The following is a 12,753-nucleotide window of genomic DNA, read 5'->3' as shown; positions in this document are numbered from 1 at the left end:
ACTTAATAGTCTAACGCCCATTCTTTCATACTTTTATACAGGGAATTTGCGATATGGCTCAGGCCAGGAAATGTGTAAGGGATAACGGGTCAGAGGTTTTTACATTTCCCTTTTGTTCTACCCTTTATAAAAAAAAATTTTGTAGGGTTGTCATTTTGGTTCCATCGGACAAAAATTGATCCAAAAAATTATTAATTTTGGTCCGATGGTCGAACAAAATAGAATTTGGTTGATTTTGGTCAATTTTCATCAAATCGTTAATTTTTTAAAAATTCTCTATAGAAATAAAATTTAGACAAATTTTCTATAGAAATAAAATTTTGACAAAATTTTCTATAGAAATAAAATTTTGAAAAAATTTTCTATAGAAATAAAATTTTGAAAAAATTTTGTACAGAAATAAACTAAAGAAATTTTGTATAGATACAAGATTATGCAAGAACTTGGTACAGGAGGAAAATTTTGCGATAATTTTCTATAGAAATAAAATTTTCTTTAGAAATAAAATTTTGTCAAAATTAAAATTAAATATAAAAATAAAATGTTGACAAAATTTTCTATAGAAATAGAATTTTGTAGTTGTTGTATAGTTGAACTTTTAGTATAATTATTTGTTTTAGAGTTTGTAAGGCTTGAGGTCATGTTGTAATAAAACAAAATAAAATCTTAGTTTTTTATAGTGGCTTATTTTTATTTTCTTTCCAATATTTCGAACACCATCGTTGTCCGTCTTCAGGGAAATTCACTTTAACAAAAGAAGAAAATTTAACACAAATTAACCAAACAAAACGATAATTGTATTTTAAAATATTACAAAAATTAATATAAAATTTACATTTTGAACTGGTGGTCTTGTTTTGACTTGCTCGTCACTACGTTTGAGTTTACACTAAAAGCTATTTCTTTTTATTGTATTTTTTAACTATATTTCTATATATATGCGCACAGTTGTCAAAATTTGAGTTCTTTAGAAATTTTTGTCAAAATTTGATTTCTTTAGAAAATTTTGTCAAAATTTGATTTCTTTAGAAATTTTTGTCAAAATTTGATTTCTTTAGAAATTTTTGTCAAAATTGGATTTCTTTAGAAATTTTTGTTAAAATTTGATTTCTTTAGAACAGTTCCACAGTGTGGCGCAGGGTATAAAAATGTTGACAAAAATTTCTATAGAACTAAACTTTTTGATAAAAATATCTGCAGAAATAAAATTTTGACACAATTTTCTATAGAAATAAAATTTTGATAAAAATTTCTGTAGAAATAAAATTTTGACAAAAATTTCTATAAAAATAAAAAAGATTGTATCAAATTTCTACAGAAATAATATTTTGACAACATTTTCTACAGTAATAAAATTTTGCCAAATTTTTCTATAGAAATAAAATTTTGTTAAACAAGACTTTTTGGTTTGGTAGTTTTTTGGTAAAATTTTCTTTAGTAAAGAAATAAAATTTTTACAAAATTTTCTATAGAAATAAAATTTTGACAAAATTTTCCATAGAAATAAAATTTTGACAAAATTTTCTATAGAAATAAAATGTTGACAAAATTTTCTATAAAAATAAAATTTTGCGATGATTTTCTATAGAAATAGAAGTTCGACAATATTTTGTTGAAAAAATTTATATAGAAATAGAATTTTGACAAAATTTTCCATACAAATAAAATGTTGACAAATTTTCTGTAGAAATAAAATTTGGACAACAATTTCTATACAAATCAAATTTTGACACAATTTTCTATGGAAATAAAATTTTGTCAAAATTTTTTACAGAAATAAACTTAAAAAAAAAATTATATAAACACAAAATTATGCAAAGATTTTGTAAAAATTTTCTTTGAAAATAAGTTTTGACAAAACTTTCGTAGAAATGAAATTTTGACAAAATTTACTGTAGAAATATCATTTTTACAAAATTTTCCATAAAACTAAAATGGTGACAAAATTTTCTGTAGAAATAAAATTTGGACAACAATTTCTATACAAATCAAATTTTGACACAATTTTCTATGGAAATAAAATGTTGCCAAAATTTTTTACAGAAATAAACTTAAAAAAAAAATTATATAAACACAAAATTATGCAAAAATTTTATACAAGAAGAAAATTTTGTAAAAATTTTCTTTGAAAATAAAGTTTTGACAAAATTTTCGATAGAAATGAATTTTTGACAAAATTTACTGTAGAAATAAAATTTTGACAAAATTTTCCATAAAAATAAAATGTTGACAAAATTTTCTGTAGAAATAAAATTTGGACAACAATTTCTATACAAATCAAATTTTGACACAATTTTCTATGGAAATAAAATTTTGCCAAAATTTTGTACAGAAATAAACTTAAAAAAAATTATATAAATACAAAATTATGCAAACATTTTGTACAAGAAGAAAATTTTGTAAAAATTTTCTTTGAAAATAAAGTTTTGACAAAATTTTCGATAGAAATGAATTTTTGACAAAATTTACTGTAGAAATAAAATTTTGACAAAATTTTCCATACAAATAAAATGTTGACAACTTTTCTGTAGAAATAAAATTTGAACAACAATTTCTATACAAATCAAATTTTGACACAATTTTCTATGGAAATAAAATTTTGCCAAAATTTTTTACAGAAATAAACTTAAAAAAAATATATAAACAGAAAATTATGCAAAAATTTTGTACAAGAAGAAAATTTTGTAAAAATTTTCTTTGAAAATAAGTTTTGACAAAATTTTCGTAGAAATGAAATTTTGACAAAATTTATTGTAGAAATAAAAATTTGACAAAATTTTCCATAAAAATAAAATGTTGACAAAATTTTCTGTAGAAATAAAATTTGGACAACAATTTCTATACAAATCAAATTTTGACACAATTTTCTATGGAAATAAAATTTTGCCAAAATTTTTTACAGAAATAAACTTAAAAAAAAGAATTATATAAATACAAAATTATGCAAAAATTTTGTACAAGAAGAAAATTTTGTAAAAATTTTCTTTGAAAATAAAGTTTTGACAAAATTTTCGATAGAAATGAAATTTTGACAAAATTTACTGTAGAAATATAATTTTTACAAAATTTTCCATAAAAATAAAATGTTGACAAAATTTTCTGTAGAAATAAAATTTGGACAACAATTTCTATACAAATCAAATTTTGACACAATTTTCTATGGAAATAAAATTTTGCCAAAATTTTTTACAGAAATAAACTTTAAAAAAAAATTTGAAGTACAAAATTATGTAAAAATTTTGTACAAGAAGAAAATTTTGTAAAAATTTTCTTTGAAAATAAAGTTTTGACAAAATTTTCGATAGAAATGAATTTTTGACAAAATTTACTGTAGAAATAAAATTTTGACAAAATTTTCCATAAAAATAAAATGTTGACAAAATTTTCTGTAGAAATAAAATTTGCACAACAATTTCTATACAAATCAAATTTTGACACAATTTTCTATGGAAATAAAATTTTGCCAAAATTTTGTACAGAAATAAACTTAAAAAAATTTTGTACAAGAAGAAAATTTTGTAAAAATTTTCTTTGAAAATAAAGTTTTGACAAAATTTTGGATAGAAATGCCAATATTTTGTACAGAAATAAACTTTAAAAAAATTGTAGAAGTACAAAATTATGCAAAAATTTTGTACAAGAAGAAAATTTTGTAAAAATTTTCGATAGGAATAAAATTTTGACAAAATTTACTGTAGAAATAAAATTTAGACAAAATTTTGTATAGTAGTAAAAATTTGACAAAATTTTTTTTAGACATAAAATTTGGACAGAATTTATTGTAGAAATAATATTTCGCAAACTAAAATTTTTTGTTTGGTGGATTTTGTTAAAATTGTTTTTATTGTTTTGTTAAAATTGTTGTACAGAAATAAACTTAAAAAAAATTGTAGAAGTACAAAATTATGCAAAAATTTTGTAAAAATTTTCGATAGAAATAAAATTTTGTAAAAATTTTCGATAGAAATAAAATTTTGACAAAATTTTCTATAGACATAAAATTTAGACAAAATTTTCTATAGACATAAAATTTTAGACAAAATTTTCTATAGACATAAAATTTTGACAGAAATAATAAAAATAAAATTTTTTGTTTGGTGGGTTTTGTTAAAATTGTCCTAAAATGTTAGTCGCTTATTTTTGGCTCGAGTGCCAACCGTGGTTAGCATGCAACCGTGATAGTGTTGCCAGTATTTTTTCGTGGATGGAGATGAAAATTTTCAGTTTGCGACTTGGGGCTTTGGTAGGGAATTTCTATAAATTTGGGGATTTTTTTTTTTCGAAATTATTAAAAAAGTTACAAAAGAGTGCAAGTGAAGCATTTGGACTACAAACGGACACAGGATTTTATATTGGGGTCCCAATTGTGAAATCATTTTGTAAGGACTTGGACCTAAATTTTGTCTCGCAACACCGGCTTTCTGGTGTTGTGTTGCGAAATCTTGATCTTGATCTTGCAGCTCGCAAGCTGGTATGACAATAAAATTTATATTTTTAAATTATTATCGATATAATAAATAATAAAAACTTGTCGAAAATTTATTGGAGATTTTCTTGAGAAATTTTGATTTAAATTTGAGATTTTGGGGGACGAAATCATCCTAATTTGGGGAGAAGAAATAGAAAAATACTGGTAACACTGGCCACGAATGCAATCCCTCTTTCGAGCAAACACCAAAAAGTTTTCTAGACGTGGATTATCGCCTCTCAGCAATCCTGGTGACATTTTCTGAGTGTTTTTCTAAGCTTCCGCCTTTCGAACTTGGCTTTAAAAAGAAGGCCGCTTGTCATTAAGCTAAACATACAATGAGGCAACAATCATTGATAAAAGAGAGATTCACCACCTGTGGTATCTTAATGGACTGAATAGCCCAAGTGAGCCTAAAATAATGGCCAACCACTAAATTTAAATGTGAATTTGGTCTTAAATATAACCTTAGTACAATTGTCGGAGTTAATACCAAACTCCTAAGAGAAAAGACAAAATCTTTGGAACCCGGCAAACTTTGCTTTTTTTTTTCAGTGTATAAAAGCATACCATAATTTTGAGTGTGAGTATCTTCGCTTTCCATTGGAAAATCTAACGATAGATTTATTCAATTCATATCCTTAATCCTTGCTGAGTCATTAAGAATTTTCGGTATTTCCGTTTTTATTTTTGAGTATTTTCCTCTCCAGAGTCCTGCATTCACACATACACACACACCCAGACACACACCTCAACCACAAAGTGCAAAGGCAATTGACATCATAAGGCAAAAAAAAAATTCTTTTCAATTCTTGTTTAGAAAAAATAAAGCCAACAAAACATAAAATAAACGTAACCGAAATCAAAACTTATACCAATACCGAATTTAAGCTGTGCAAATATAAGACAAAATGTTTCAAATCACAAAAAGTGCCAAAACCATTGACAAAACCCTACGAAAATGTGTTGAGTGAAAAATCAAAAATAGAAAAATAAAATTGAATCTTTCTTAACAAAAAAAAAAAAAGAATACCAACGAACCACAAAAAATCGTAAATCTATGCAAATTAGTTTTTGTGGTTGCTAAAAACAACGCCAAAAATATTGGCTCCTAACAACCAAGCGACCATCCTTCTTTCTCAATGTCACTTCAATTGACTGTCGAAAGTTAGTTAGTGTGGCTAAAGAGTGTAAGAGAAAATTTTTGTTTGCGGTTTATTGCTCCAACATTTGAATGCGTGGGCATGGTGCATGCTGATCCATTGTCAACGGTAGCAGTTTATAGACAGAGCAGCAACAGCCGCAGCAATTCGAGGACCCAAATTCTAGATCCAATCCTTTGCTGTCGGCTTTTAAAATTTCGCCTCACTTTTGGGTGTTCCACAACCAATCCAGAAATTCCACAAGCACCTCCCCCTAAAACTTTAGTTTCACGGCTAACTTCAAGCACAACAAAAAGTAAACCCTGGACGGTGACGAAGGTGTGCGTAAACGCTGCTCACGCTATACCATTGGGCGGCAGGACGAGGAGGAGAAACTACCCTAACCCTTGGAGAAATCGAGCGATTGGCCCAGTAAGCAACATCAACAACAACAACAACAGCAGCAGTTGCAAACCCCTCCGCCGCCGCTCATTCTGGCAGCCTCACAAAATAGTGAAAGCGACAACAACAACTCTGTTAGCGGCAGTGGCTACGACAAGAAGACCTTCTCGTTGCACTGCTGTTGCGTGATAGTCGACATAACGCCAGTTTCACAGGCCGGACGTTTGACTTCGGCAACAACGGCTTCGGGAAGGGATGTAACCGCTGGTGGCGGCGGTGGTGGTGGTGGCGGTAGTGTCCTTGGCGATGGTGTCTCCCAATTGGCCAGCAGCCTCTTTCGTTTTGGCAGCAGCAAGAAAAGACCCGTATGTATCTGCAATGCCCAGTGCCGATTGCAGCCTTTCGGTGAGGCCTCTTTGGGACCGACCATTAAGACCCATCATGGATCTTTGGATCGTTTGCTGCAGCAACAGCAGGATGAGAATATGCAGCAGAAATTGTATTCAACAGCCCGTACCATCGGTGGCATTGTGGGGGAAGGCGGCAAGGGAGCCCTATCGTTGGCTGCTGATTCAGACAACGATGTAATCGATAAACCCGATATCCCCAGTAAAGAGCAGAAAATTGAATCGGCAACAGGCGTCCCTCCACCCCGACCTCCTTCACGCGGAAAATTCAATGTCCAACAGGTCAAGGAAGAATTCGACAAAGGTGTCGAAGTAGAGAAATTCTACCATCAAATTAATGGTGATATTTTCGAGATAACTCGCCGAGTTCGAGCCCGCAATGAGGATACCATTGAGCAGAAACTCATCAAAGCCAAGGATCCCAAGCGTATGCCTCCTGCTTTGCCACCCAAAAAGGAAGCTACTACCGCCCTCGCCACCGCTGGTAATGTCGCCTCCGCCAGCCACACCCATGCCTCCCATACCCACACCAAGCATGTCCACCACCATCGCCATGGTGAAGAACAAAAACCCCAGTTACCACCTCGACGACAGAAGAGTGCCGAAGAGGTACCCGTGTCAAAGGAAACCAAACCTTCGGCCGATGATCTTGAGTGGTTTGATCGCAAGGCCCAACAAAGACATTCGTCACGTTCGGCCGAGAGTGGTACGGTGCGTGAGGAAACCATAGAGTGGCTGGAAAGGCAGCGAGTGCCAGCCCGTACCTCGTCGGGTCCCAGCGAAATAACTGTGATGAAGGATGAGATACCCCAGTGGTTGTTGGAACATTTGCCACGCAAGCGTTCAGTAGCTCCTGCAGAACGTCAACAAACTCCCCAAGTGGTGGGTGAGAGTAGGACCAGCACTTCGTCCTATGCCAAGGCTTTGAAGGAGGAACTGGCGGAGTTATTGAAGAAACCTCTGTCACGTCAGAGCTCCGGGCCGGGAGAATTATCATTGCTCAAGTCCGATCTAGTGGAATGGCTGACCAAATCCACTAAGGCTTTGACAGCCCGCGAAGAGCCCCCACAAGCCGCAGCCGCCGTTGCCACACCGAAACCTCGGAGATCCCATCACCGTCGCAATGGCAGCGGTGATACACCCCGCTCACATTCTCACGAGGATGATGTGAGCCAGCAACAGGCCTCACGAAAACGTCATTCGCTGGGCTACAGCGAGCGCAGTGAGGAGAGTATACCCGATTGGATAGCCTATCCTCTAAGTCGTTTACAGTCCCTAGGTAAAACCCCCGTAGATAGGAGAGCATCACATCAAAGTTTCATTGAACTGCCACAGAAATCATCACTCCCGCCTACACAGAGCCATATGGTCTCAAGCTCTCAGCAGCACCAGCCGCAGCAGCAGGTATGCTCCGATCGCCGCTATCAAGAACAACGAATGAAAGAACGTCGTCTTAGACATTCAGCCAGCGAAGTAGTTTCTGTTTCAACTCCCACAACAGTGACGCCCAGCAATTTGGAGCGACTCTATGCCAAGCCGCACAAAGAACGCTACCAGTATATACCAAAGGATGAGCTAATACCTCCCCAACTGCCCCCCAAAATGGGCAAAGCCCATGCTAGAGAATCAAAACGCGAACGCTCAAGGCGCCACCAAACCCAGAGATCGGCCACCATAGCCGACATGAGTGCCTCGCATAATGGAGTCCTTAAGCGAAAATCCTCCTCGGCCGAGAGGGCTCCCCGATCGCCCTCACCTTGTACAGATCCGCTATGTCCCCTCTTGCCAATTTGCACCGATCCCAATTGTCGCTATCTCGAGTGTCAATCGAGCACCAGCCAACGAAAACTACCAACGACGTCGTCTCAATCAACTCTCAATCTCTTGCGTAACCAACAATTGACAAAGGTGCAAATGCACACAGTACCTCCATCCGATGACGGAGCAGGCCCACCACCACCACCACCGTCGACAACCTGCTCCAAAGTACCGCCCGGTCAAGGCCAAATGCCCAAACGCAAATATGTCATTTGCCACGACTGTCGCTACTGTGCCCCCCTCAGTTGTCGTAATCGAAAGTGCTTGAATGCTCCTAAATGTAACTCACTGCCTCGATGCGCCGCCGACTTCAATCGGCTACGTACAACCCTCACACAGCCACCTGCCTCACTATACGATACGGAGCCTGGGGCTCCAGGTATGCAGCTCACGTTGTTCGATCAAACCACAACGGCAGCTATGGGAACATCCTCATCAGCCACCTCAATGTCCATGGTACCGGCAGCGGTGACAACGCCCAGCAGTAGTGGAATCGGAAGCGGGCAACGTAGCAATTCTCAACCCAATACCTTGCAACGTGGCGAGTCCTGTGCCTTGCTCTATACCACACCCATTGTCGCCAAGAGAAAACACCACAATGGACATCACACCAATGCGGCCAATGGTAAACTCATCAAATCTGCATCGGCCGTATCATTGGATGAGCGTCGACGACGCCACAAGACGGTGCATTTTGGTGAGAATCTCTTGCGCGAAGTCTGCCAAAATCGTAAACTTATCAAATACGAGCAAAAGCCGTCCGGTTCGCAACCCAGTCAAACCAATGGCGAACTTCTGTATAATTTTGTCGAAGGAGTCCTCAGTGCCTGGCACGATGATGACGATGAAGATCAGCTACGTTCGGGCGCTGAATCAGAGCCCGAACATGGCACCATGGCCCTAAAACCTTTACATCGATACGATGTCATACGTTATCAGGTGATAAAGCGTGTGGTCAACGAAGCAGCCGAATTGCATGGCACCCTACATTTGGGTAACTCACGTTTTCGGCATCGACATTGGCGTAGTACAGCGAAGCAATGCAATGAATTATTCTTAAGAAAGGTAAGAGAGAGAGAGACAGAAAGTGTGTTCACAATTTGTTAATAAATTAGCTTCCTGTGAGGGGGAGGATTACCTTCGTTCCTTTTATATAAAATAAAATCACCCCGCATTCTTAGAATATGTCGATTAGATATGAAATAAAATACGCATTATTTTTCATTTGCGGAATTGTGAAATCCTTGGCTCTCAGCTATTCTACTGTGATACCCACCCAGATGAACTAAGGCCCTATAGTTATCGATGCTAAAATAAAAAAAAAAAAGATTTATTCTTATCCCTTACATTACAAAATATCTTAGAATTTCAATTGAGTATTGTGCAAGCAAAACTTCTTGGGTAAAGAATGTTCATTCAATCTTTCCAACTTACAACCAAACCCACACCGCCCATACCATTGATCCTTTGAAATTGGAACAAGCGCGTATATTTTTCAAATCCCCAATCATTGTGACATGTAAACTGCAATGCATTAAATCCTAAAAACCCTGACACAGATGGCGATTGCCGTAAAATAAAACAACATACACACACACACATAAACACTCACATTCACAATGTGAATGAGTGTTGTTGCCGATGCAGTTAGTGTTGCTTGCAACAACACTGCCTAAAGAAGTATGCAACAATTGATGTTATTGATGGCAAGTCAAGCAAAAAAACTACTGACCCACTGATGTTACAAAAGCCATCATCTATCTCTCAAGTATTGCTATTTACTCTCACCATACAACACCACAATCCAGGATCCAGAAGTCAATAGCAGCAGCAGTAGCAGCTTTAACGTAACCAAACACGAATTCTGGGTCTTGACAAATGCTTGATCTGATGGCGGAACAGATAAAATGCTCATTGACTTTTCTTTCGTTCGTTTCCTCCTGCCAGTTGCCATGTTTTTGGTTCGCTTTACTTTGTGTGTATGTGTGTGTTGTTTTTTATTCCGTCTATTTACTCCAATTCAAACCCATCCACTTGAGTCGAGTTGAGTTGAGTCGAGCAAGTCAAGTCCTTAGCCATGTTATGGTTGCTCCATCGAGCTGGTGGTATGGGCTGCTGGCAAAGGATTGTCGATGAATATGGCAGCAGGAGGTGAAACATGAAAATGCTTTTTATTATTATACACAGCTAAAGTACTAAGTATCCTTAAAAAATGTTCCATTTGGTTGCTTGGTTTTGAGCGTTTCGCAAAAGTACCTTCACACAAAATACATCCGGATTGAATCGAAACCAAATTTAACTAAAGCACAATGATGTAGAGATGCGTCTAACTTAGTTGACGGCGATGTCATATCGATATTGGGCAGCTGATAGATAACGGAAATTAAAATCCTATTTTAAATAAATAAAAAAAAATAAAAAAAAACAAACGTAACAACAAATTAAGATACAAAAGCAAATTTAATTTATTTGCTTGCGATAATACAATATTTAAATTTTAATAATTTTTTTATTGCAATTTCATGAATTTTTTATGTATTTGTTTTTAATTTTAATGTAATTTATCTAATAAAAATTGAAGTAAATGGGGTTTTTTGTATGGATCAATTCTGGTCGTTGTTTTAATCTCATCAGTTGTTGGCCAGAGAATGAAGCCGCCGAACCGATTTTAATCGCTACTTTTGGGCAGTTGACACCACTGCCAATAATTTCGGTTCATTTCGACTGAAATAAAACCTCAAAAAATCTCAAAAATTGCTTATCCGGTATGATATAGACTTTGAACCACAACCAAAGCATAAGAACATAACTTTTCTTCAACATTGTATTCATGTTGTTTATGTATGGGAAGCAGAGAATATAAGCGAGAGAGAGAGAGTTTACAATTCATAGTGGTGGAATATGCTAGGTGTGTTGAGTATATGGATCGATGATATATTTACTCATTCATATTCCATACAATATGAGTAAGTATTGTTATACACACTCTTGTGAATACAATCTTTTTGATTCTCTGGTTACTATATACAATTAATCTCATTACCAATCGGATTTCTTCAATTTGATTTTATAGAGGATAACTGATGGGCATCGAATGGACAAAATTTGAATCGGCTCACCGGTGATAGCAAAAATTAAGTATTTTATGGACGCCGACAAATATTGTCGGCTTTATTCTATGTTGTTGTCAGTACAAACTGGCTACTATGCAATGCATCAAAGTAAAGCGCAACATTTTATTTGTTCAAAAGCAAAATAGTCTGAAATAACATCAAATTTTCGAATCAGTATAGATTTGTTAGAATTGGCTACCTTTGTCACGAATTTAGGCCCAACAAGTAAGGAAAGTCTAAAGTCGGGCGGGGCCGACTATATTATACCCTGCACCACTTTGTAGATCTAAATTTTCGATACCATATCACATCCGTCAAATGTGTTGGGGGCTATATATAAAGGTTTGTCCCAAATACATACATTTAAATATCACTCGATCTGAAGCAATTTTAAGGAAACTTCGCAAAAGTTTATTTATGATTTATCGCTCGATATATATGTATTAGAAGTTTAGGAAAATTAGAGTCATTTTTACAACTTTTTGGCACACTTGACTATAGTACTAATTGTGCTTCTTGTGCACAATTTTAAGCAAATTGGGCTAAAACTTTGGCTTCTGGGGCCATATAAGTCCATATCGGGCGAAATATATATATATGGGAACTATATATAAATCTGAACCGATTTCTTCCAAAATCAATAGGGTTCTATTCTGACCCAAAACAACTACTTGTGCCAAATTTGAAGTCGATTGGACAAAAACTGCGACCTAGACTTTGATTACAAAAATATGTTCACGGACAGACGGACATGGCTATATCGACTCAGGAGCCCACCCTGAGCATTTTTGCCAAAGACACCATGTGTCTATCTCGTCTCCTTCTGGGTGTTGCAAACATATGCACTAACTTATAATACCCTGTTCCACAGTGTGGCGCAGGGTATAAAAAGCCAACATAAGCTGTACGCTCTTCGGTATTTTAACCACTGTTGGTAGAATTTTCGATGTTGTGGTAGAATTTGGAAAATATTCCTCTCCAACCATAAGACATTTCACAAATTTTTAATAGCACTAAAATTTTTTCAAAATTTTCTATATCAATAAATTTTTGACAAAATTTTCTATAGAAATAACATTTTGACAAAATTTTCTATATCAATAAATTTTTGACAAAATTTTCTATAGAAATAAAATTTTCTATAGCAATAAATTTTTACAAAATTTTCTGTAGCAATAAAATTTTGACAAAATTTTCTTTAGCAATAAAATTTTGACAAAATTTTCTATAGCAATAAAATTTTGACAAAATTTTCTATAGCAATAAAATTTTGACAAAATTTTCTATAGCAATAAAATTTTGACAAAATTTTAGATATAGAAATAAAATTTTGACAAAATTTTCTATAAAAATAAAATTTTGACAAAATTTTCTATAGCAATAAGATTTTTACAAAATTTTCT

At 34.4% G+C, this 12,753-nt stretch overlaps 1 protein-coding gene across 15 annotated transcripts in view; it reads left to right on the top strand.

The window, feature by feature from the left end:
• sif (guanine nucleotide exchange factor still life) overlaps positions 1-12,753 on the top strand; it is a 335,519-nt gene that overhangs the window by 159,920 nt on the left and 162,846 nt on the right. For 4 of the 15 annotated variants that reach the window (XM_075307975.1, XM_075307974.1, XM_075307985.1 and 1 more), the window contains exon 1: positions 6,361-9,302. The exons of the other annotated variants lie outside the window; for them this stretch is intronic. In XM_075307975.1, coding sequence (XP_075164090.1) covers positions 6,498-9,302 — 2,805 coding nt within the window. In that variant the 5' untranslated portion in view covers positions 6,361-6,497. Of the gene's footprint in view, positions 1-6,360; positions 9,303-12,753 lie in introns of those variants that run through there. 15 annotated transcript variants of the gene reach the window in all.

This window comes from Haematobia irritans, chromosome 4, assembly GCF_050003625.1.
Source record: "Haematobia irritans isolate KBUSLIRL chromosome 4, ASM5000362v1, whole genome shotgun sequence".
In the NCBI taxonomy this organism is placed as follows: domain Eukaryota; kingdom Metazoa; phylum Arthropoda; class Insecta; order Diptera; family Muscidae; genus Haematobia; species Haematobia irritans.
The sequence above is the reverse complement of the archived record's forward strand: the minus strand, read 5'-3'. Positions and strand labels throughout refer to the sequence as shown.